We start from the raw sequence: 26,842 nt of genomic DNA on the forward strand, positions 1-26,842 counted from the left end.
AGTGAGATTGTAAGAATTCTCTGGAGGATTCATTTAGCCCCTGTGGCCTAGAATCTCCTCACAGGGGTGGCACAGTGGTTAGCACTGCTGCCTATGGCACTGAGGACCCGGGTTCGATCCCGGCCCCGGTTCACTGTCTGTGCGGAGTTTGCATATTCTCCCCGTGTCTGCGTGGGTTTCACCCCACAACCTAAAAGATGTGCAGGTCAGGTGGATTGGCCATGCTAAATTGCCCCTTCATTGGAAAAAAAAAATTGGGTACTCTAAATTAAAAATTAAAAAATTTCCTCAAAATGAATTACACCTGTCCTACCTCGCTAATAGAAATGTGTGTCGACAGTGGGCGCTGCATGTGGAGCTCCTGAGTCTGCTCATATTTGCATTGTGAATGGTACAGAACACATGTTCCAAGTGTTAACTTGGTCTTTTGGCTTAAATCAAGCGTAGGATCAAGCCCGAGATCAGGTGTAACCCTGTTCTTGTCAGCTTGGATGTAGCATTGTGGGGACCATGAATTGGATTCAATTTGAATTTGAATTGGTTTTTGGAGCAAGCGAGGAGAAGGATTAAGGCCTTGACCTGTCCACTCTGCACCGTGGCTTTGTAGCTCTGAGAAAGGAATAACGTTCTCTTTTCAAATCAAGTGTGAAGAGCCGGACTAAATTCTCCAGCAGCGACTAAGGAAGTGGAGTGGGCAGGGGGTGGGAGAGCAACAGGTCATAGATGAAACAGCGCTGGGCTCTGTCACTTTGTTGGCTACATGAGCAACATTTTTCTTTCTCTTCTAAGAGAAGTAATGGAGCATGAGGAAATCTATTTCTTAGACTGCCCATGTATTCAGGAGACTGCTGTCTGGGTGTTTTCTGTAAAAGAGTCACCTTTTAATGTACATTTCCCTACTCTCATTTCCGTACCAGCAGAACTGACCAGATGGGATGCCAGGCTGTGACTGAACGCCGGCGGGCACCTCTCCAGCTGGACAGTTGAGTTTTTATTCCAGATTTTGAGCCACTTTGCCCACCCCCACAGACACAGGGGACCCCCTCCCCATCCCCCCAAGCATCGAGGGCTCTTCACCGCCCCCCGCCCCCACCCACCTCACCGCCATCAGCATCGTGGGCTCCTCCCCCCAAACAAACATAACGTGAGCCCCGCCACCAATGTGGTTCCCCATAGGCCCCCCCCCTCCCCCGGAACAGGGTGGCACTGCCTGATTGGCACAGTGGCCGTGCCAACTGGCAGTGCCAGCTTGTGGCAGGGCAGCGCCTGGGCATTGCTCAGGCATGTATCCCCCTCTTCCAGGGGTTACATGTACCTTTGTGCCCCTGGGAGAACCCCCTTCACTGATTCCCATTTTTCCAAACCTGTTGTAAACAGTGCCGACGTGACATCATGTTGGTGAGATCAGAATATTCATTGAGGGGGGGAGGACACAGGGGTCTCACTGACAATCAACCTGGTATTCAGAACTTGTCCCCAACCATTGAGACAATACTTCTAAATTATATCTGTTGAGAATTCTGACTTCTGATGGATCACCTGCGCCCAGTGAGCAGCAGACCTGAACCCATCCAGTCGAAGGACACTCAGGGCGGGATTCTCCGACCCCCTGCCGGGTCGGAGAATCGCCGGGGGTTGGCGCGATTCCCCCCCCCCCCCCCCCCCCCCCCCCCCGATGGCCGCCAAATTCTACGGCCCTCCAAAAGTCGGCGAGGCGTGAGTCGCGCCGCCCGCCCCTGAGAATGGCGGGGACCGGCGCGACACAATGGACCCCGAGGCTGCCCGAAGTCTCCGGCCCGCGATGGGCCGAAGTCCCGCTGGTTTTTTGCCGGTTCCACCGGTGTGGAGCAGACTAGGTCCCTTACCGCCAGGCCCTGGCTCCGTGGGCGGGCTCCGGGGTCCTGAGGGAGGCGGGGGGGGGGGGGGGGGGGGCGATCTGGCCCCGGGGGGTGCCACCTCGGTGGCCTGGCCCGCGATCGGGGCCCACCGATTGGCGGGCGGGCCTGTGCCGTGGGGGTACCCTTTTCCTACGCGTCGGCCGTGTCAGCCTCCGCAATGGCCGACGTGTAGGTGACCCCCACCCTGCACATGCATGGGGATGACGTCAGCAGCTGCTGATGCCGCGCATGCACGGACTCTCGCTGGCTGGCGGAGTCCCTTCGGCCCCGGCTGGCATGGCGCCAAAGGCCTTCCGCACCGGCCGGCGGGGCGCAAACCATTCCGGCGCCGGCCTAGCCCCTGAAGGTGTGGAGGATTCCGCACGTTTGGGGCGGATCGACGCCGGAGCGGTTCACGCCACTCTGTCCCGCCGCGATCCCCCGCCCCACCGGGTAGGGGAGAATCCCGGCCAATATATAATAATAATTATTATAATTAAATCAACTTGCACAGCTAACGTTCCAATTCACCCAACAGCACGTCTTTTGGGACTTGTGGGAGGAAACCGGAGCACCCGGAGGAAACCCACGCTGACACGGGAAGAACGTGCAGACTCCGCACAGATAGTGACCCAAACCGGGAATCGAACCTGGGACCTGGGAGCTGCGAAGCAACAGTGCTAACCACTGTGTTACCGTGCTGCCCAATTTTCCTGCCAATTGTCAATGGGATTTCCCATCGTAACCACCGCATGCCACCACGAAACCTGCTGGCAAGAAAAGTGAATTGAAACGACCGGAGAATTCCGGCCCAACAGTTGGATTAAATGTTTCTTTTTCTGATTGTCAGCAATGCCCGGTGGGGCACTGCAGGGATCTGTGCAAAGGACCACTGCTCTTCACATCATACGAGGGAACTAAACGTATGATCCAAATGTGCAGATGATACAAAGGTGGGTGGGAGGGTGAGTGGCGAGGAGGATGCAGAGATGCTTCAGTGGGATTTGGACAGGCTGAGTGAGTGGGTACATGCATGGAAGATGCAGGATAATGTGGGTAAATGTGAGGTTATCCACTTGGGTAGCAAAAATAGGAAGCCAGATTATTATTTGAATGAGCGTGAAACTCAGCGAAACCTTGGTGTCCTCATGCCTCACATAGCGGGCAGCAAACAAGGCAACTGGTACGTTGGACCTCATAGCGAGAGGATTTGAGTATTTGCTTTCCTGCAATTGTATAGAGTGTTGGTGTCGGTGAGGCCACACCTGGAGTATTGTGCGCAGTTTCGGTGTCCCTATCTGAGGAAGGATGTTCTTGCTATGGAGGGAGCACAGCGAAGGTTTACCAGGCTGATTCCTGGGATGGCGGGACTGTCATATGAGGAGAACATAAATTGGTTAGGATTATATTCATTGGAGTTCAAAAGAGTGAGAGGGGATCTCAGAGAAACTTATAAAATTCTAACAGGATTAGACAGGGTAGATTCAGAAAGAATGTTCCCAAAGGTGGGGGAGTCCAGAACTAGGGGTCATAGTTTGAGGATAAGGGGTTAACCTTTCAGGACTGAGGTGAGGAGCAATATCTTCACCCAGAGAGTGGCGAGTCTGTGGAATTCGCTACCACAGGAAGTATTTGAGGCCAAAGCGTTGTGTAATTTCAAGAAGGAATTGGATACAGCTCTCGGGGCTAAAGGGATCAAGGGGTATTGGGGGGAAGGCGGGATCAGGGTTATCATAGAATTTACAGTGCAGAAGGAGGCCATTCGGCCCATCGAGTCTGCACCGGCTCTTGGAAAGAGCACCCTACCCAAGATCAACACCTCCACCCTATCCCAATAACCCAGTAACCCCACCTAACACTAAGGGCAATTTTGGACACTTAAGGGCAATTTATCATGGCCAATCCACCTAACCTGCACATCTTTGGACTGTGGGAGGAAACCGGAGCACCCGGAGGAAACCCACGCACACACGGGGAGGATGTGCAGACTCCACAGACAGTGACCCAAGCCGGAATCAAACCTGGGACCCTGGAGCTGTGAAGCAATTGTGCTATCCACAAGGCTACCGTGCTGCCCACAAGTATTGAACTTGATGATCAGCCATGATCATAATGGATGGTGGAGCAGGCTCGATGGGCCGAATAGCCTCCTCCTACTTCTACTTTCTATGTATATCTGCTACCGTAGACATTTTTGCCCTTCACCTGCACTTCCCCAGTTGTTAGGCTTCACAGCCACATTGTGCAGCTTTGAAAAGAGATGCAGCACCAAGAATCCCGCCAGAAGCAGCATCAGCCTCCTCCTCAGCTACCAGCTGCTCCTCAGAACAAAGATGACAAGCACAGAGTTCTGGACTCCCCCACCTTTGGGAACATTCTTTCTGAATCTACCCTCTCAACTCAGGGATGGAGAATCAGCTTTCTGGACATGACCAGTGCATCTGGAGGCTCAGACTTTCACGGCAGGTTGTTGATGGCATCTGCAGCCTCCTGGAGCACAACGTCCTGCCAGGTGGACCAGGTGGGCATGCATTGCCAAGTAGGCATGCATTGCCAAGTAGGCATGCATTGCCAAGTAAGCATGCATTGCCAAGTAAGCATGCATTGCCAGGTGCAGCTAAGGAAACAACAGACTGAATTTCTTGGCTCCAGTTCCTTCTCAGGATCTGCTGGCAACATTTCACAATCTGCTGTGCACAGGTGATCAATGCCATATCTGTCAGGCCTGCCATTTAACATCCACTTTAACACTGCGTTCAGACACACAAAGCTCTTGGATTTGGTGCTTTGGCTAAATTCTAGGTAAACCTTCGCTGCACTCCCCCCATAGCAAGAACATCCTTCCTCAGATAAATTGCACACAATACTCCAGGTGTGGCCTCACCAATGCCCTATAAAATTGCAGTAAAACATCCCTATCCCTATACTCAAATCTTCTCGTTATGAAGGTCAACACACCATTTGCCTTCTTTACTGCCTGCTGTACCTGCGCGCTTACTTTCAGCGACTGATGCACGAGGACACCAAGGTCTCGCTGAGTATCCACCTCCCTCGATTTACACCCATTCAGATAATAATCTGCCTTCCTATATTTGCTACCCAAGTGGATAACCTCACATTTATCCACATTATACTGCATCTGCCATGCATGTGTCCACTCACTCAGCCTGTCCAAATCTCACTGAAACATCTCTGCATCCTCCTCACAGCTCATCTTCCTACCCAACTTTGTATCATCTGTAAATTTGGAGATAATACATTTAGTTCCCTCGTACAAATCATTAATATAGAATGTGAACAGTTGGGGGTCCTAGCACAGATCTCTGCGGTACCCCATTAGTCACTGCCTACCAATCAGAAAAAAACTCATTTATTCCAACTTTTTGCTTCTTGTGTGCTAACCAGCTTTCTATCCATCTCAAGACGCTACCCACAATCCCATGTGCTGCATCTTTACGTAGTAATCTACTGGATGAGACTTTGTTGAGAGTCTTCTGAAAGTCTAAATAAACAACATCCACCGGTTCTCTCTGGTCAACTCTACTGGTTACATCTTCAAAGAATTCCAGTAGATTTGTCAAGCATGATTTCCCTTTTGTAAATCCTTGCTGATTTGTCTGATGACACCACTGCTTTCCAAATGCTGTGCTATGAAATCCCTGATAATGGACTCCAGCAACTTCCCGATATTAGGCTCACTAGTCTTTGGTTGCTTGTCTTCTCTCTACCTCCCTTACTGAATAGCGGGGTTACATTCGCTATCCTCCAATCTGTAGGAACCATTCCAGAGTAAAAAGAATTTTGGAAAATGACCACCAATGGATTTATTATTTCTAGGGCCACTTCCTTAAGTACTCAGGGATGAAGATTATCAGGCTCTGGATTTTTATCTGCCTCCATTCCATTAACTTGATAAATATGATAGAATTGGAGTCAAATAAGAAGCAGGGCACTCACTGAGATGGCTGCTGGGATGCTGAAGATGTGATTCAGGCACCAGGGCTGATCTGGGGGTTTGGGTATGCAGCAGCGAGGATGATCAGAGTGATAGTGTTACCCTGCAATCAGCAAAGCGGGGAGAGCTGGGGCAGCAAGAGGATTTAGGCGAGGATACGCTGCATCCTCAGAGGAGAAGGAGGAGCAACAGGAGGAGGAGAAGCTGGATGTAGCCAGGGTTCTTGCAGCCCTCCACCCCACCCAGTGTTGCCTGGGAAGGATTTGTACGGACATGATTCAGCTGATCCATGGCCCTGCAGCCAATGCTGAACACATTGGGCAATCCCCTCCCCCTCTAACACAAATAATAATCAGTAATCTAACACTCCCCCGGCAGCCTTGCTCTTTTCTAGAGGCTGTTGCCCACTTGGCAGGTGAGCAGGACATGTCTGAACGATAAAGATAAAAATATGTATTATGCTGCAGAAATATAGGCAATACAAGTCATAAATGAGCACACTTTCAAAAACATCCAAGTGATTTCCCCTGAGAAATCATAAAATCTTTCTCTTACTTTTCCTATGGAGTGCCACTCCATCAATTCAGGGAGAAATGCTTGTTCCCTGCTCTGACTGCTGAAATACCTGTGCGGAGACCATCAATGGTCTGGAGCCTGTGAATATTCCAACAAAACCTCCCCACCTGCACCTGAGCCTTTGGGGCAGGAGGTAGCATGTGGAGGCCTGACTGAGAGGGTTGGGGGGAGGGGGGGGACACACACGTGAAAGGGGAGAGGGGTGGGAGTACTTTTGGCAGAGTCTCATTTCTATGTGTCTTTTCTCCATTTTCCCTCGCATGTACCACCTAAACCTTCCCACGAGCCGGAGAGCACTTTGCTGCCTTGGAGGGAGGTCATGGATAGCCAACTGGGCCTTCCCCATCCTGTTTATGGATACCATGGGTGAGGGACAGCATACACTCAGTTGTTCCATGGAGGTGGACTTTAGTGCAAAGGACTGAGGCGTCATGAGACTCATGTAGAGATGGACTCCTCCAATCTCTCTCCAGTCGTGCGAGTAAATGTAAGGTCGCCATAGTCCCAGATGACCACAGGCTGCTTTCCTGTTGAGAGGGAGAGCTGACTGGTGGTGATTTAACCTGAGGATCGCCACACCTCAGGCGAAGGGCAAGGTGGAGAGCCGGTACAGGAATTGAACCTGCGCTGCTGTCTTTGGTCTGCATCACAAACCGGTTGTCTAGCCAACTGAGCTAAACCGCTCCCCCCCCCCCAACAGTCGTGCACCTGCCCCCCCCCCCCAGAAAGAGGAACTAAACATCACTTTTCCTGCTGCTGCTTCAGAATAGTCCTCTTCAATAATGCCAATGATTGAGGCGCAGAATCGCTGTTCAGCTAAGCAGAGCTTGGAGAATCCTTTAGCGATTCTGTAACCAGGCGTCAGGGAGACACTCGTCACTGTGCATTCTCCACTCTGACGTCCATCCTCTCTAGCTGCCAGAGGAAAATAACTGGAGAGGCCAGATCAACTTGCCACGCTCTCTCCCCCCCCCCCCCCCCCCCCCCCCATTGTAATCTCTCCCTCTCCCTGGCGATCTGTGCACTCTGTAAAATATAAAGATTTATGAGTTTGAGAAATGGACTGTATGGAGTGACTGGAAGGACCAGCATTGCACAGGGTGATGGTGAGGGCTGAGTGTGAGTTCACAAAAAGATGAAAGTGAGAGTCAATGGTGGCAGGAGAAGGCTTGGGACTTCGGAGTGAAGGACTTGGCACTTGAATGGGGAGTACAATATACTTTTCCTGTCTTGACGAGGTCATTGAACATCTTGCGGCACTTGATCCATGAATGAGGGCATACACTCCTTGCTGCTCGCTACCTCAGTCACTTCCAGCCACGCCTGCTTGGCTTCAGAGGCTGACCCCCTCATCAGATAGAAACAATATTTCTGTGTGGGTCCTTATAGCTTGTGGCATGTCCTCCAGGGGTGTTGCTTTATTTACTTGCTATAAATATGGCAGTCAATAAGGTTGCCCTTTTATCTAGATATTGAGATCATATTGCTCAGAGTCGCCAGGTATCAAATGATACCACCACAAGGTTCAACCGGATATCGATCAAAAGCCAACAATCAGTTAGTTAGTTCAAGTTCAATAATACTTTATTTACACCCAAGATTAACTTTTTTATGCAACATAAACACTACGAGCTAAACTACACCTAATAACTATGACAACCTGTACTTAACTTCAGGCACCCGGCTTAGGTCAGAGGAACAGTGGCCTTTGTTCGAACCTGGATCTGCTGGGTCTGGAGAAGTAACTGCGGTTAAGCTAGGCTCATCCGTCTGGTAGCGAGCATTAGCGAGCGTTGAACTTGGACTTGCTTCTGGTCGTGGTGCTACAGTTGGAGATAGACGTTGCTGGAGCTCCAGGTCCAAAAACGATCGAACACATGGCAGTGTCTCTCTTTATCCTTGGTGGGGGGGGGGGGGGGGGGGGGGGGGAGAGGTTTCTCGCTCTTTTGGGCGCTCCTTAGGTTTGGACCCAATTAATTGGGTAGTTCTTGATCACTGCCTTCGATCTGAGCCAATAAAGGGGCGGGTGCCTTGATGGGTGGGCATGTCCTAAGAGGTCATTGACCTTGGCTGTTTATGTTAACTGAGTAAAGGGAGTGGCGTCGATGTGTCTGGAATTGTATCGGATACCTGAGTATCAGTCCTTTGTCTTACGGAGATGGGTCATTAAAATGCTAATCGGTTGGGGGATTTCGATGCTGTCTGGATTCTCTGCTCACGAATATACATGCAGGCTCTGAGCCTGCCTGAACCTTACATTGTCCATATTTCCCTATAGGCTTTGCGAACATCCATGTTTCTTGCTGTAAGTGGTCATCCCAGATGGCTACAGGGCGATAGGCTTCCCACGTTGAGACTGATCAGTAAAGTTGCTGACTCTCTCTCTCTCTTACAGGATGGCACAGTAGCACAGTGGTTAGCACTGTTGCTTCATAGTGCCAGGGTCCTGGGTTCGAGTCCCGGCTCGGGTTTCTATCTGTGTGGAGTCTGCACGTTCTCCCCGTGTCAGCATGAGTTTCCTCCGGGTGCCCCGGTTTCCTCCCACATGTCCCGAAAGACGTGCTTGGTAGGTGAATTGGACATTCTGAATTCTCCCTCTGTGTACGCGAACAGGCGCTGGAATGTGGTGACTAGGGGATTTTCACAGTAACTTCATTGCAGTGTTAATGTAAGCCTACTTGTGACAATAATAAAGATTATTATTAAGAATGGAATCCTTCTGTCACCCATTGGGTACCTGTTAATAATGAAGCTTGACCAATGTCAGTTGTAATCGCACACTCATCTCCAATTGGCCGGGAAGTGAAGAATCAGGGAGCTGTGGCTCTGTTAAAGAACCATGGCAAAAACGCCTGCTACTAATCTCCCCGCCGGGAGCAGTCCAAACATTAAAATTCAATCTAACTCCATTAGGAGTAAAGGTTCACAGGACAGGTCAATAAAGGTATTAGTCGAGGCTGAGAAATCTGTGAACAAAAGCGAATGGAAATCCCATGTTTCATCTCAAGATGCGTAGAATAGGTCATGGAAACCTCATCTTGTGCGCACAATTTCTCTTTATTCATTCATGGGATGTGAGCGTCGCTGGTTAGCCCAGCATATATTGTCCATCCCTAATTGCCCCTTGAGAGGGTGGTGGTGAGCTGCCTTCTTGAACCTCTGCAGTCCGTGTGGTGTAGGTACACCCACAGTGCTGTTAGGGAGGGATGTACATGCTACTTGTCAGCCCAAGCCTGGATATGGTCCAGGTCTTGCTGCAGTTAGACGTGGACTGCATCAGTATCTGAGAAGTGGTGAATGGTGCTGAACATTGTGCAGTCATCAGCAAACATTCCAGCATCTGACATTATAATCATTGATGAAGCAGCTGAATGCAGTTGGGTCTCGGGCACTACCCTGTAGAACACCTGGAACTGAGATGATTGACGTCCAACCACCACAACCATCTTCTTTTTGTGCTCAGTATGACTCCAACCAGCAGAGAGTTTTCCCCCTGATTCCCATTGACTCCAGTTTTGCTAGGGCTCCTTGATACTAGACACGATAAAATGCTGCCTTGATGTCAAGGGCAGTCACTCTCACCCCTTACTATAAGAAGAATTTTGATGCTTTAGGGAGAGTGCCATGCGTTACACTGAGATGCTGCTTGATAAGAGGAAATACAAATATGACTTGAGAAGTTGCTGCTCTTTGGTCCACAGATGAATCACATTAGACTCGAAATATTAACTTTGTTTCCCTGTCCACAGATGCTGCCAGACCTGCTGCGTTTTTCCAGCAATTTCTGATGTTGAGAAACTGAGTCTTATTTGCAAGAACAATGCAAATTCAGGGTGATGGGACAGAAGTATTTAAACGGTGAAAGTATGCGACAGGGTAGATGGAAGGCTTACGTAGAAGACTCACGACAGCTTCCGTTTCTCGTAGCGAGGAGTCAAGAATGAAAAGCCATGGATACAGGATTAATTTGAGAGTATTGGGAAAAGAGCAGGAGAAACCCCTTGGTGAGAGTGTAGAATTCCAGAGTAAACAGGCAGGACACAAACCAGAATGAGGTTAAATATCACATCGAATAGACAGAAGAAGTAAAAAGATTTGGATTAATATGAAATGAAAATCGCTTCTTGTCACGAGTAGGCTTCAATGAAGTTACTGTGAAAAGCCCCGAGTCGCCACATTCCGGCGCCTGTCCGGGGAGGCTGGTACGGGAACATATGGGAACAAAGGAGATCAAGTGGAGGTAAACACTAACATGAACTGTTTGGTGGTATAGACTGTTTCTCTGCTGTAGCTTCTTAATATTTCTATGTATTTTTGATAATCGTTTCTGGTGTATTGACCTATGATCTTGGTTTGCCTGCAGTAAACTTGAGAAATGTCTACACATAGCTCCAGTGACATCAAGCCTCCCTGCATGCCGAGGAACGGACTAGTCAAGATTCCAGCCCAGTCCAATGGATTAGGGTCAGCCAGTATAACCAAAGGAACCCCTGCCGCTAAAAACCGACTGTGCCAGTCCTCTTCTATTCCAACAGTGCAACCACCACCCCTAACTACCCACAGTGAACTGGCTTCATTGGCAGCGCACGTGCCTTCCTCATCTCTGTGCGGAGTGACTGACACTATTCCATTGGTGGAGCCAAACCCTAACAAGACCCTGCCAAGTACATGCCAGCCATCCGGCTCGAAAAGAAAACTATCCACCTCTTCAATGGAAGGACAGTTGCCCATACTGGATGAGAAGATCATCAGCCGGCTTTTCTGGTACTTTTCCTCTTGCGAGAGATGCGTTTTGGCACAGGTGTGCAAAGTATGGCGAAAGGTCCTGTATCAGGTCAAGTTCTGGGAAGGCATCACGCCCATTCTTCATGCAAAGGAGCTGTACAATATCCTCCTCAATGGAGAAAAGGAGTTTGTCAATCTGCAAGGATTTGCCATCCGTGGCTTCGATTCTTTCTGCCTGATTGGAGTCTCCGACCTTGACATTTGCGAGTTTATAGACAACTACCCTCTGTCCAAGAAAGGTGTGAGGTCTGTGAGCCTGAAAAGATCAACCATCACGGATGCAGGACTTGAGGTGAGATGGCAATATTCCTATAATTATCGACCCTTTGTTACTCTGTGGTAAACCTTCCCCCAGCTTTCTCGCCAATGCAGACTAAGATTCTCACTTGGAGTCATAGATGTTTACAGCATGGCAACAAGCCCATTGGCCCAGCTGGTCCATGCTGCCCAGTTTCTATCACAAAGCTAGTCCCACTTGCCTTCAGCCATTTCCTTCAGTTTAGACACCCTTGCACCATGTAAATCATCATCCTGAAAATAGACAGTAACTACACATCACAGGTAATCGGCAGGTTCCCATCTCCTTGAATTTTAGCGCCTTATCCATTTGATTATGATGTGTTGCAGTTGGTTTGGGGGGGGGGGGTGTGGTGGTGGGGGGGGTGGGTGGGGGGGTGTGTGGTGGTGGGGTGGGTGGGTGGGGGGGTGTGGTGGTGGGGTGGGTGGGTGGGTGGGGTGTGGGGGGGGGGCGGGTGTGGTGGGGGGGATGAGGGAGGGGTGAAAAGCACGTTTCTAAGAGATACAGTGGATAAAAACGCTAAAACATTACTCATGTATTCCTGTTTGCAGTAAGTCTGTTTCTTGTCTAATTGATTATTCTGTGCTCTGGAGTCATTTGGGGAAATTACGTTTCAAACAACAGGCCTACCCCACCATGAAACAAGCACTGAAGATGCTAACAGGGACTTTGCTGCAGACGAGTGCTCAGAGCAAACATTCCGACAGTATTTTTAGCCCCCGGTTTTAATTCCAGGCTTGGGATGGGCGATCTGTAGCCAAAATCAGACGCAGGATATTTTAACTCTGAGGCTTATAATAAACAGACTGGCAGATTTCCCACTGAACCCGAAACACATCCGCTTCCGGGGAGCTCTTTCCCACGAATCAGCCAGGCATCTATTTAAAGCAGGAATGAGCCTCTTAAAGAGAGAGGTTGGTTCCCCTGCGGCTGCTTTCATCTCCAAGGCCCTGGAAAAAGATACTTCCTGGCAGCCAGTCACAGCCACAGGAGCCTCCGTGAACTAACATGTGGAAGGGAGTGTTCCCCCCCCCCTGCAATACCAGGACAGTTGCCAAACACTGCATCAACACAACGTGGAGTGACAGAGTTCAGAGGCCATGAGCTCCAGGATTGTCATTCCCAGGACCTGGACACAGCGGAGGGAGCCCGTCACTGACCTGCAGGAGTATCGAGAGTGAGTACTACTTTCCAGTTACCCGACACACTCTTAACAGCACATGGCAGCAGTCCTTTACACCCCTCTCCTAACACTATTAAACATTCTTCGCCCTCCAGGAGAGGGTCACACACCAACACACTCTCCCATACACGCACTCGCCTCGTCCTTGCTTCCTTCACACCATGAACAACCTTCTCCTCTCAATGGCTGGACCTCCGACAATCACCAGCTTCAATCAGTTTTTTTCCTTTAAAATTTAGAGTACCCAATTTTTTTATTTGTCCAATTAAGGGGCAATTTAGCGTGACCAATCCACCAAACCTGCACATCTTTGGGTCGTGGGGGTGAGACCCATGTAAACACGGGGAGAATGTGTAGACTCCACACAGACAGTGACCCGGAGCTGGGATCGAACACGGGTCCTCAGCGCCGTGAGGCAACAGTGCTAACCACTGTGCCACCTTGCCGTCCTTCACCAACTTCAATCCTGATCCCTTCCTGACATCTCACACTGCAAACCAACACCAACTCATCCTGTTCACCCTTTACGTCACTGTATCTCTTCATTCTCCTGTTCATTGGTCACTCGTCACCTCCCCCTCCCTCTCTCTGTCTCTCTCTCTGCAGGAACAAATGATCTTGAGGGCAAGTCTGGGGGAGGACCAGTGACTTTAATGATCCTGCAGCAGCAATCTGTGGAAATGGTGGGGCTGGTGGAGCTCTGTGCAATGGGTATATCGATGTTTGGAGTTTCACTGGACAGGGGAACTGAAAATTACTTGTACCTCCTTCATTAAGCCCTGGAGAAACACATATTGAATCAGCTTCAACACATTAATTTACATATTGAATGTGCATGTTTGCTGCACCTGTGTGATCTCCCAAAGTCACCCTAAGTATTGTCCCCTTTCTCTTTCCTCCAGGCCCTCCTCAACAGCCAGAACCCAGTAAGGTGACACTTCAGCGGAGGAGAATCACCCTGAAAAAGCAACTCCATGCACTCCACTCCACCCAATCAGCAACACAGAGATTGGGACTCTGCCTGGGTTAGAGAGAGTTAGGGCAGTCTGTATGTGGTGATGCATGTATTGTTAATGCCCATAAATGGGTAGTAGTGGCAGGAACAGTCCAAGAGACACCTTGCTGGACTGTGAGGTCGTCTCCTGGTTCTGCATCGAAAAGAAAACTGCTCGCCCCATTCAAAGTTGCCGGTCCTGCCAAGGGGTTTCACCTCTACGGCTCAACATGTGGAGAAAGCTGCTTCTGACCTTGGTCGTGCCACCATAAATGGCAACAGCACTCGGCAATCTAACCAGAGCAGTAGACGCCCTGTCCTTTGCCTCCCTGATCACTCACCGGTGACTCCTGCTCGGCTGGAAATCAGCAACGCCACCCAAGGCCAGGGACTGGCTGTCCGATTTGGCGGAATTCCTCAAATTTGAGAAAGTAAAATTTTGCCATCAGGGGGTTGGAAGAAGGTTTCCACAATACATGGAGGCAATTCACCAGCCTCTTCGTGGACCTGTTCGTGAGCAGCAACAAAGGGGTGGAAGGGGATAACAGGGAGGGGTGGGGGGGTTGGGGGGGCTGGAACCGAGCCCGACAGAGGTAAAGAAGGGGGGGGGGGAAGGAGGCAACAACAGAATATAAAGTAAACAAGTACAGAGGGATTAAAGGGTTCTGAGGGAGGAGGAAAAAGACACTGATACTGCCACGGCAACGATTGGGCTACATTTTTGTTGCCTTGATCGCACCCCTAGCATGTTTTCATACAATGGGGGAGGATGTATATCAGGGGTGGGCAAACTATGGCCCGCAGGCCGCATGCGGCCCGCCAAAGGTCTTTATGCGGCCCACCAAGTCATTAAAAAAAAAATTAAAAATTAAAAAAAAAATTTTTTCTTTTTTTTAATTTTTAAAAATCTTTTTAAAGGTTAATGGAGGGGGCTGTTGGGTTACTTACTGGTATAGGGTGGATACGTTGACTTGAGTAGGGTGATCATTGCTCGGCACAACATCAAGGGCCGAAGGGCCTGTTCTGTGCTGTACTGTTCTATGTTCTGTATGAGGCGCCCAGAATCATAACCGGGTGAAGTAATTATTTTACTTAATATACTATGCGGCCCTTTAAAATTGTGAATTTCTGAATGTGGCCCTTGCACGGAAAAGTTTGCCCACCCCTGATGTATATAGTTAACGGTATGGTTGTTGGAGCTGATCATTTGGATTTTACTGTTACTTTGCTTTGAGTTCCTGTGTATATTTCCTGTGCTTTCTTATCTTTTGTTTTCTCTTTTGTTATAAATACGAATTAAAATCAATAGAAAATACTTTTTAAAAGAACAGCATGGTCACCTCCAGAGACAGTGAATCCAGGCCCACTCAGCATGTTTGCATGTTTCGCATTTACTGTGGAAACTCAAGTGACTGCCTTGTAGATTATGGAGTCCACACTCCACCTTGGATAGGTAGGCTTTAGTCTTGCAAAGGCAAACACCCGTCTTGGAGATGTCGGTGAAAAAATTAGACATGGCTCAAGAGGCCATTCACCTTCTGTACCTTTCCCTCCCGCAGGTAAGTAGCAGTGAGGAGGTCATCCCCATAGGAGGGACAGTGAGATAATGGGAGTGGGACGTGTTGCTGTCTCAGGGTGTCAACATGTCTGACCCCTCGCCACGCCACCCCTCCACCATACCCAAGGCTGCACCAGAGAGCCAGCCCGGCCAGAAGTCAATGTACTGCCAGCTGCAGCTGTGCCCTCTTGGGCTCAAGCAACCAGGAACCAAAGGCTATGAGCTTCTCAACAGCCCCCAGCTGAGCAACAGCAACCTTGCACCAGCTTTGATAAAGCCATAGAACATAGAACAGTACAGCACAGAACAGGCCCTTCGGCCCTCAATGTTGTGCCGAGCCATGATCACCCCACTCAAACTCACGTATCCACCCTATACCCGTAACCCAACAACCCCCCCCCTTAACCTCATTTTTATTAGGACACTACGGGCAATTTAGCATGGCCAATCCACCTAACCCGCACATCTTTGGACTGTGGGAGGAAACCGGAGCACCCGGAGGAAACCCACGCATACAGGGGAAGGACGTGCAGACTCCACACAGACAGTGACCCAGCCGGGAATCGAACCTGGGACCCTGGAGCTGTGAAGCATTTATGCTAACCACCATGCTACCCTGCTGCCCCATGATAGTAGAGAATTCAGAGAAAGGAAATCGTCTATTGAGAAAAGCTGAGGACTTCAGTGTCAATCGATGTGAGTTCAATCTTCAGTTTGTAAATAAATTCAACGTCACAATTGGGGGGTTGGTGTATGGTCTGATTTCATTGCATCTCGTTAGATTGCGTGATCAGGGTGGCACTGTTACATAGCTGGGCAGGGTTGTTTGACAATTGTTTCAAACAGAGTGAAGAAAGTAGTGAAGGGGTTAAGAAGGATTGATAATGCAGAGGGTTATTCTTGTTGCCATCTTTCAGATAAGGGGATTGAGCAGGTCAACAAAAGTACTGAGAGAATAGCTGCTCCCAGGCCTCTGGCTGCGAGGTGTTACACAGAACATACAGTGCAAAAGGAGGCCATTCGGCCCATCGAGTCTGCACCGACCCACTTAAGCCCTCGCTTCCACCCTATCCCCGTAAGCCAATAACCTCTCCTAACCTTTTTGGACACTAAAGGCAATTTAGCACGGCCAATTCACCTAACCTGCACGTCTTTGGACTGTGGGAGGAAACCGGAGCACCCGGAAGAAACCCACGCAGACACGGGGAGAAGGTGCAGACTCCGTACAGACAGTGACCCAGCAGGGAATCGAACCTGGGACCCTGGCGCTGAGAAGCCACAGTGCTAACCACTATGCTACCGTGCTGCCTTGCTCAGTTGCCTCTCTGTCAGATTTTTACTCATCAGCTGAGCCCTCCTCCTGCTTCTATGCTCCTCCAACTCCAACCTCATTGCACTGTAATGTTGCGCAGAGGGCACCATTTTCTACTTTGATACAACCCACTTGGTGGCACAATTCAACAGGGCCCCAGACAGACAGATGGAAGTGGAATCTTCATAGAACATAGAACATAGAACATTGCAGCGCAGTACGGGCCCTTCGGCCCTCGATGTTGCGCCGACAGGCGCCAGTCCCGTGTTCAGGGATGTTCCTGGTGGTCCCAGGCATGAAGCCTGTGATGCTCAGAGATGGCGGAGTGGCGCCGGATGTGGAGGGGGTGTCCCTTACCCTTTCGATATTCCTGATGGGGTGGAATAGTGGGGGAATAGACAAGTTTCTCAGGATAAAGGCGTTATGGCAACAGGTATCATCCTCTAGGGTGGTGAACACACAGAGGGGGAAAATCGAGAAGCCCAGAGATTTCTGCCGTGTTTTTCACAATCTCAGGACTTCCCGTAACACTTTAACACTTTCCTAGCCAATGAAGTATTCTTTGACTTTCTGTCACCATTGTAATGAAGGGAGTGCCACGACAGCCATTCCTGTGGAGAAATATCCCTGGTTTACAACCTGGTGTTCTGCTAGCTGCCTGATTGCTGTGAATGCTGCTAATACCCAAAACATTCTCATTCTACTGCTGATGTCGATTGGAAAAGAATGTACTGATTGCCTCTGGCTAAGAAGAGTTGGCGACCTGCTTGATGCAGGTGCACACTGCAGACTGGGAGGTATGGGTGATATTGCCAGGAGCAGGCTAAAAGGAGCCTGAGATTTAAAAAAGTACAAGGTGCAAAGGTACTTTCACAGCCACTGACAGAAGATGGCTCCCTAATCCAGCAGGCTGCAGATCCTGGTGTACTTACCACTGCTCCGAGCTGTGTTTCAAATTGATGCTTAGCTTATACAGTCTGTGAGCGGGTTACAAGCAGCCCTCCATACCTGCTTTCGTCTACCAGGCTAAGCGACTACTGTCTATGTTGTTACATCGAGGGTTACTTTAAATTGTGACCAAAATCGATCAAGCTGCAAAAGATACCGACTGAACAACTGTTTAGTTGGTTTTCAATAATTGCTGAATCGCACATTACTGCAAATTGTGCTTTCTGTCACTTCTGGTGATAAAATCCTCTTCCCTGATTTATTGAGTTCAATGCAAATCAAAAACAATTTAAAAAGCATTTTAAAATAAATTTGGTGATAATTGAGTTGGAATCATTAGTGATTGATATTTTAGTTATGTCCCATTTCCATTTCATGTTTGGGGGCTTCTATTTTGATTTCATTCTTTGTGTAATTGTCTTCGACTTTGAATTTGCGATTTCATCACTTCCTCTGAATTTTAATGCACAAGTCTGTTGGTAAATAAGCTTCTGCCCGGTACAATTTTGTCTTATTTGAGATGAGCCAGGGTCCCGGGTTTGATCGGGGTCACTGTCTGTGTGGAGTTTGCACTTTCTCCCCCGTATCTGCGTGGGTTTCCTCCCACAGTCCAAAGATGTGTAGGTTAGGTGGATTGGCCGTGCTAAATTGCCCCTAGTGTGCAGGTTAGGTTGGGCTAAGGGGATAGGGCAGGGAAGCAGGCCTAGGGTGGTCGTGCAGACTTGATGGGCCGAATGGCCTCCTTCTGCAATTTAGGGATTCTATGATTCTATTCAAAGGTTCTATTAACAGGCGGCTTTCCATCAGTTTGTTTCAGACTCAGTCACAGTGTTTCTTTTCCCGTGTTTTACTATGTTTGACTGCAAGGCAATTTTCCGTAGATCCAACATTCCCGCAAGTCCCGTTCCTCAAATTCAAGAGTCTTTAGACCTCCACATCATTCAGGACTTTGAGATTCCTACATCTTAACAGGTCTCTCAAATTCTTTACGTAGAAGTTGAATATTCCAACAGATCCTATGCTACAAATCCAATATTTTTTGGATCCAATGGTACAAATCTAACATACCTTCAAACCCTGCATTATTGATGCATTAGCTTATCAGGTCCTAGGACAACATGGTAGCACAAGTGATTAGCACTGTGGCTTCACAGCGCCAGTGTCCCAGGTTCGATTCCCTGCTGGGTCACTGCCTGTGCGGAGTCTGCACGCTCTCCCCGTGTCTGCGTGGGTTTCCTCCGGGTGCTGCGGTTTCCTCCCACAGTCCAAAGATGGGCAGGTTAGGTGGATTGGCCATGCTAAATTGTCCTTAGTGACCAAAAAAGATTAGGAGGGGTTATTGGGTTACGGGGATAGAATTACATAGAATTTACAGTGCAGAAGGAGGCCATTCGGCCCATCGAGTCTGCACCGGCTCTTGGAAAGAGCACCCTACCCCCTATCCAAGGTCAACACCTCCACCCTATCCCCATAACCCAGTAACCCCACCCAACACTAAGGGCAATTTTGGATACTAAGGACAATTTATCATGGCCAATCCACCTAACCCGCACATCTTTGGACTGTGGAAGGAAACCGGAGCACCCGGAGGAAACCCACGCACACACGGGGAGGATGTGCAGACTCCGCACAGACAGTGACCCAAGCCGGAATCGAACCTGGGACCCTGGAGCTGTGAAGCGATTGTGCTATCCACAAGGCTACCGTGCTGCCCCACCATAGGGTGGAAGTGAGGCGTAAGTGGGTTGGTGCAGACTCGATGGGCTGAATGGCCTCCTTCTGCACTGTATGTTCTATGTTCTGTTACGAATCTGACATCCTCCAGATCCAGTTATTAAGTCAATATTCCTTTACATCCCACCTCCCATTGGGTAATATTTCCTCTTTGCACCATGTTTATGTTTACTTGTTTACTTAAACCTGTTTATGTGAAGAACGCATTTATGATTTTGATATTTGAAGGGCACAGAAGAATATGTTACCCGCTGCCCAGGGTGGTTTGAAATGGAAATGGATTTATGACACTGCAACGGCAGGAAAAGGAATTGGAAAAGGAATTCCCCAATGTGTATCTGTGATATGACAACCAGCTCCTTGCTGAATTGAAAACTGCCATTCAATCTTGGAGCTCAGGATGGGAAACATTAAATTCACGGACCTTGCTGAACCCCCTTACAAAGACGGTTTAAAGGTGAAAATTCTGGGCAAACAGGATATAAAATCAAGGTGGGGGGGGGGGAGTTTTGCCATTTTGTGCTGACGTGTCATTTTGTGCGGGAAGGTGGAGGGTAACCTGCTGGTGTTGGCGGATTTTCTGCCATATTTGTAAACTGATGCAGAGAAGAAAATGTAAGGCGAGGTTCCCACGACATAACGCTGGCGGGGTGAGCTCTGATTGAGGCCATCACCACCGCCAGAAACTTACGTTTTTAAAAATAAATTTAGAGTACCCAATTGTTTTTTTTCCCCAATTAAGGGGCAATTTAGCATGGCCAATCCACCTACCCTGCGCATCTCTTTGGGTTTTGGGGGCGAAACCCACGCAGACACTGGGAGAATGTGCAAAGTCCACACGGGACAGTGACCCAGGGCCGGGATTCGAATCCTGGTCCTCAGCGCCGTGAGGCAGCAGTGCTAACCACTGCGCCATGTGCCGCCCCCACTTTCTCAAATTCTGATGGGCAGGTTCTGGATGGGGGAATGGGGGAGGATGTTCCACTCCCGTTTTCAGGGGGCAGGAACAGATTCCACAGGGGTCCCGAAATGCCTTTTACATCGGTGGAATTTCCCTGATCCATTGTCCCCCCCCCCCCCACAATAATGACGTAATGGGAATCCCGACTTTCAGAGTGGGATTTACCGGCTGTTCACGCCGGCTGGGTGTTCCGGTCCCACCGACCTAAAATTCGGATTCCTCATTTGCTTGCATTTTGATGTCATTATCAGGCCTTTGCCCCAGATAGTCGCTCACGCTAAATTGTCCATTCACACTGACATGAATCACGACAGGTCCCCACGTAGCGCACCTAGCAAGTAGAACCCACTGGAGGTGCACAGGTGAGTACAGCCCCTGGGGGGAAGAGGGTAATGTCTGGGCAGTACCCTGGCACTTACCCTGGGCACTGCCCCGTCATTGCAGTGTCGGGTGGGGGTTCCATGGGGAATGTGTTTTGGCCAGGTCTCGGTTTTATAGAAGCACAGAATCCCTACAGTGTGGAAGGAGGCCATTTGGCCCATCAAGTCTGCACCAACCTTTCAAAAGACCACCCTACCGAGGCCCAGTCCCCTGCTCTATTCCTGTACCCCACCCGAAAGGGCAACTTTTAGCATGGCTAATCCACATAACCTGCCCATCTTTGGACTGTGGGAGGAAACCGTAGCACCCGGCGGAAACCTACGCAGACACGGGGAGAACGTGCAAACTCCACACGGACATACGCCCAAGGTCGGATTTGAACCCGGGCGCTGTGAGGCAGCAGTGCTAACCAGTGTGCTACTATGCCACCCTTTAAAAAGGTGCCCCAATCTTTTAAAACTGCGGGGCAGGATGGGCTCAATCAGAGCTCACCCCGCCAGCATTATGTCAAGGGAACCACCCGTTACGTTTATGTTGTGCATCAGTTTAAGAATATGACAGGAAACCCACCAACGCCACCAGCAGGTTATCTTCCACTTTTCCCAGCCAGGATAAAACTTTGGCAGAAAATGGCAAAACTCCCCCCAGATTTTCCTAGTTTCTGTGTGGGACTTTCCGGTCTCTATCGCTGAAATCATTTTCGGCAATCGGCTGGAGAATCCCTGTTGCCACCGATATCGGGGGTTGCGCCGCCTTTGGGATTCTCCGCCCCCTCGAAATCAGCATACTCACAGAGTACATTGCACGTCATTGAGACGTCCTCAGGGTGTTACCTGAGGCCCTCCCCTCGATGGGCCGAGTTCCCAACGGCGCGGTCGGGTGTGGTATTGTTTTTCGGGAACTCGGCACGGCGGCTGCGGACTCAGTCTAGTGCCGCCACAGTCGGGGTGGGAGGGGGGAGCCGATCCACGGGCAGGGGGGGCTTTGGAGGGGCTGGGGGCACTTGTGGGGGGGTGAACCATGGGTGGCGGCCCTGGCAAAGGGGGTCACTATTTGGCAGGTCAGGTCCGCGCGGGGCCGGCGCCATGTTGCACGGCGGGACTGCTGTAGATTGTCGCCATGCCCATGCATGGCCACAGACCCGGCAACTCTCTGGCCGTATCTGCAGTTAGAGCCAGGGGGCTTTACGCTACGTGCACTGCTAGCCCCTCACCAATCATAGAATTTACAGTGCAGAAGGAGGCCATTCGGCCCATCGAGTCTGCACCGGCTCTTGGAAAGAGCACCCTACCCAAGGTCAACACCTCCACCCTATCCCCATAACCCAGTAACCCCACCCAACACTAAGGGCAATTTATCATGGCCAATCCACCTAACCTGCACATCTTTGGACTGTGGGAGGAAACCGGAGCACCCGGAGGAAACCCACGCACACACGGGGAGAACGTGCAGACTCCACACAGGCAGTGACCCAAGCCGGGAATCGAACCTGGGACCCTGGAGCTGTGAAGCAATTGTGCTATCCACAATGCTACCGTGCTTCGGAAGATCAGTGGCTGTTTTGCGCCATTTTATTGGTCGTAAAACGCCACCGATCCCACGCCGGCGCCAACATATAGTCTCCCAAACGGCAAATCCAGCCCTCCGTCTTTTGCTCAGATTTGCAATTTTTAACATTTATTTTTACCATTGTAAAGAGAACACTACTTGATTATCCATCTGTGTATGATAATGGCCCATGTGAATTATGTGACAGCTTTACAGTGCAGCAATTATAGTCTTTCAGTCTTAAACTACTATCATTTCAGCATCACCTTAGACTGTCATTACTATGGTTCCCATTTTATCCAGATATATTGAACAATGTATTATTGCCAGGAAGAACAGGTTTGTTTTAGTCTAACATTGTAGTTCAAATTATTTCAGTAAACTGCTCACGTTTTGGTTTTAAGGCTATTGGCATCATATGAATCAGATTAAATTATGACTGTAATACTATCTTGCATCCATGCTTAATATTATGTGAAACGTAAATATATAGAGATAATAATACACAACGCAATGCTGAACCATTCACCTGCCTCCAAGCTTAGGAGGGTCAACAACTGTTAGGAAAATGAAAGGAAACCTGTTAATACCCAATGACTAATGATTCAACGAAATAGCCGTGAAGTTCTTCAAACGAATCTACAAAAAGTAATTAGTTTCATGTGTGCTACATAATGTGTGTGTGTGGTCCCTTCAGGTTCAGACCTGAACATTGTGGGCGAGATTCTCCCAAAACGGGAGAAATCGTAAAGCTGCCGTAAAACCCGGGCGGGTTTTACGGCAGCGCGCCCCTTCCCGACCGGGGACCGATTCTGGTCCCCGGTCGGGGCTAGCAGCCCGACGCCGTAGGCTCCGGCAAGACGGGCTTAACGAAAATCGTTAAGCCCGCTTGCCGGAGTTAGCGCCGGCTGACGCGTCATATGACGTCAGCCGCGCATGCGCAGTTTGGAAGACTCCAACCCGCGCATGCGCGGGTGACGTCATCGCGTTTTTGCGCGAAACCCGTGCATGCGCGGGCCGGGTTGACCCTCAGCCGCCCCGCGAATGGATACTGCGGGGCGGCGGAAGGACAAGTAGTGCGCGGGCATCGGGCCCGCTGCCCGCGATCGGTGCCCACCGATCGCGGGCCCATGGCACCCTTGGCACGGCCGTGGTACAGCCGTGCCAATCGGTGCCATGGTTATAAAAAGCGAGTTTGTGACGCCGTTTTTACGAACGGCAAGACCAGGTGTGTTTGCCGTTCGTAAAAACGGCGGAAAGGGCTGGGACTTCGGCCCATCTAACAGCTGTGAATCGCTGCCGGCCGTAAAAAAACGGCGGCAGCGATTCGGGTCGGGACTTCGGCGGGGGGGGGGGGGGGGGGAGAATAGCGGGAGGGCGGCAAAAATGTCGGGAAGGCCCTCCCGCTATTCTCCCACCCGTCGTGGGGGTCGGAGAATTTCGCCCTGTATGTTCCCTTCTTAATCTAGGGTGTGAACCTTATGTGCAGCCCTACCCACCCACAGTGCTTCCCACCGCGTGTGGGTAAACATTATGAGGTTGGAGTGACTTATTAAAAAACGTGCACAGAAAATGAATACTGCTGTGCGTGATTTATATCACTGATTAATTATATTGTGGTCTTTTACAGCACCTCCATTTGACAATGAAATGTGGAATATGTTTGAATCAAATCTTAAGTTTTGAAACATCATTGAGACCTGGACATACTGGTCCTAAGGCCTTGTGCTGTGACAGTATTACATGCATCATCTGAACCCCAATTAGGCAGTATTGACAAATCAATGGTCTAATTGGGGTAAGAATATGTTTACCTCAACGTTTTATTCTATGGTCATGAAATCCTGAATCAGAATTTCATTTCATGCCATTCCACAGCAGTGACTCAAAACATCTTGCATCAATAATTCGAATCATTCCTCTCTGATTTGCCTTGTGTTCTGTGTTATTTTTTGAACTGTTGTGATGTCCTGCACTATGGGCGTTGACCTTTCACCGAGGCTAGCCTGTTACAGGAAATGTTTAAAGAAAAGACGACCAGTACAAACTCCAGACAGGGACAGCTATTGAGAGAACAGCTCAATCGTTTGACATTAGCTTGACTCTGGTATTGCGACTGAGTGACCTACCTCTGTGATTGTCCCTGGCGTACAAACTCACCCATAGGGGTTTTGATTAATAACGATGTACCAGCTCGCCCCCAGGTATGTGAGTGACTCTGATGTACAAACTCACCCATGTGGGTTCACGATTCATGCTGGTCCATCAACTTAAGCATGTGGGTATGTATAGACAGCATCACCACCAGCAACACAGTAACACGTCCCAAAAGCAACACAGGAGTGATTATTAAGCAAAATGTGACACCAAGCCATGGAGGGAGATATTAGAATAAAGCTTGGTCAAAGAGGTAGATTTAAGGAACATCTTAAAGGAGGAGAGAGGGGTCTAGAAGCGAAGAGGTTTAGAGAGGAAATCCGGAACTTGGAGCCTCCAAGGTCATCAATAATGGAGCGAAAGCAGGGGTAGGGGTGGTGTATTGGTATTATCACTGGAGACCAGAGGTAATGATCTGGGGACCCAAGTTTGAATCCCACCAAGGCAGGTGGGCTAAATCTGAATCCAATAAAGATCTGGAATTAGGGGTCTAATCATGACCATGAAACGGTCGCCAAAATGCACCAGTCCTTTCAGGAAGGAAATCTGTCGTCCTTATCTGGTCTGGCCTACATGTGACAGCGAACCCACAGCAAAGTGGTTGAGCCAGTTAGCGACATCCACATCGAATGGATAAAATAAAATCAGGGATGTGCAAGGACTGGTGGAACATAGAGATCTCCTCACCGGCCTCCCACATTCCAACCTTGGTAAACTTGTGGTCATCCAAAACTCTACTATCTGTGTCTTAACTCGCACCAAACCCCATCGCCCATCCCCCCCCCCCCCCCCCCCCCCCCCCCCGCGCTTGCTGACTTACACTGGCTCCCATCTAAACAATACTGCGAGTTAAAAACTTTCATCCACGTGCCCATTGCCAGGCCCCTTCCCATCCCTATGATATCCTCCAGCCCTACACAGGGCCAGCGAGATTAACCATGGGGTTAAAACAGAAAATTGCTGGGATGCCTCAGCAGGTCTGGCACCATCGATGGAGAGAGAGAAACACAGTTCACCTTTCGAGCCTGGATGACCCTTCTTCAGAGCTGGGCCCTGTGCTCCTCCTGTTTCTGGCCCCCTTCTCCGGCAACAGACAAAGGGCCTGAACCTCACAAGCACTGCAAACACCAATCCCATGTACAAAGGAGAATATCTTGGACCAATGTGACACATTTGATTGACACATGGCTCCTGGTTTCACTTGCAAGTTTTAAAATGGCAAAACCTTCCAATAAATCAGCACCAAACAATTAACCTGCACCAGTGTGCTGTTTTTATCCACACAAATAGGCTTTGTTAACAGAAAAATGTCACTTTGCATCGAGTGATAAATATTACCTCGCGTTAGATTGAAACTACCCACAATTACAAAGGCCCAGCATGGAGGATATAGTAGGAGAGCAAAGTACAGCAGATGCTGAAAATCTGGTGGATAAACAGAAAATGCTGGAAATACTCAGCAAGTCTGGCGGTATTTGTGGAGAGAGAGAAAAACAAGAGTTAACGCTTCAGGTTCGCTAGCTCTGACTGAGGGTCACCCTGCACAGATGTCACCAGATGTGCTGAGCATTTCCAACACTTCCCACCTCCCTATGGGAACAATAATAACTCCCTTAGTTAGCCCCTCCACAAACCATCCAGACTCCAGGGGCGGGATTCTTCGACCCCCCGCCGGGTCGCAGAATCCCCGGGGGGGGGGGGGGGGATCCCGCCCCGCCCGCCGCTCCAATGCCGTCTGCCATATTCTCCGGCGCCGGTTTTCGGGTGGATTGGGGATTACGCCACGCTGGTCGGGGGATGTTGGCAGTGCCACCCCCCCCCCCCCCCCAGCAATTCTCCGGGCCCCGATGGGCCGAACGGCCATCCGTTTTCAGCCAGTCCCACGGGCGTGAAATGGACATGGTCCCACACGGCCGGACCTGGCTGGTAGGCCGGCTGGTCCAGTCCTCGGGGGCGGGGGGAGGGGGGAGCAGAGGGGGGGTCCAGTCCCAGGGGTGTCCCCCATGGTGGCCTGGCCCGCGATTGGAGCCCACCAATCTGCGGGCGGGCCTGTGAGTGGGGGCACTCCTTCCTTCTGTGCTGGCCTCTGTAGAGCCCCGCCATGGCATGCGCAAGAATACACCGGCCGTGCTGCGCATGCGCGGAACCACACGGGCAGTTCTGCGCATGCGCTAACTCGCCGGCCCTTCGCGCCGGTTGGCGCAGCGCCATCCCTTCCGGTGCCGGCCTAGCCCCCGGAGTGGTTCGCACCGTTCTTGGCACCGGCGTTGGGCTAATTCGCCGATCGCGGGAGAATCCCGCCCCAGGAGTTTCTCATTCCCCCTCAGCCAGAAACCTAGCAGCAGCTTGAAGTCTGGCTTGGCCACCACATTAAACACCAATATTCAAATAAAAGAGTTAAAGTATGAAGAAAGCATGAACAACCTCCTGAGCAAAAATGTCAAAACAATAACCTGATCATTAAAAAGAGTAATTAATAAAAGAGACCATTAAAAAGTGGCAAGTAGGAAAGCTAATAATTTATTTTTGCCTTTGCTTCAGAATATCACAGTCGAATATCATAGAATTCATAGAA

At 49.9% G+C, this 26,842-nt stretch overlaps 1 protein-coding gene across 5 annotated transcripts in view; it reads left to right on the plus strand.

Moving 5' to 3' along the window:
- fbxl16 (F-box and leucine-rich repeat protein 16) overlaps positions 1 to 26,842 on the plus strand; it is a 176,708-nt gene that overhangs the window by 34,947 nt on the left and 114,919 nt on the right. For all 5 annotated transcript variants that reach the window (XM_038820066.1, XM_038820070.1, XM_038820069.1 and 2 more), the window contains exon 2: positions 10,772 to 11,485. In XM_038820066.1, coding sequence (XP_038675994.1) covers positions 10,784 to 11,485 — 702 coding nt within the window. In that variant the 5' untranslated portion in view covers positions 10,772 to 10,783. The remainder of the gene's footprint in view (positions 1 to 10,771; positions 11,486 to 26,842) is intronic.

Source organism: Scyliorhinus canicula, chromosome 15 (genome assembly GCF_902713615.1).
Source record: "Scyliorhinus canicula chromosome 15, sScyCan1.1, whole genome shotgun sequence".
Classification (NCBI taxonomy): domain Eukaryota; kingdom Metazoa; phylum Chordata; class Chondrichthyes; order Carcharhiniformes; family Scyliorhinidae; genus Scyliorhinus; species Scyliorhinus canicula.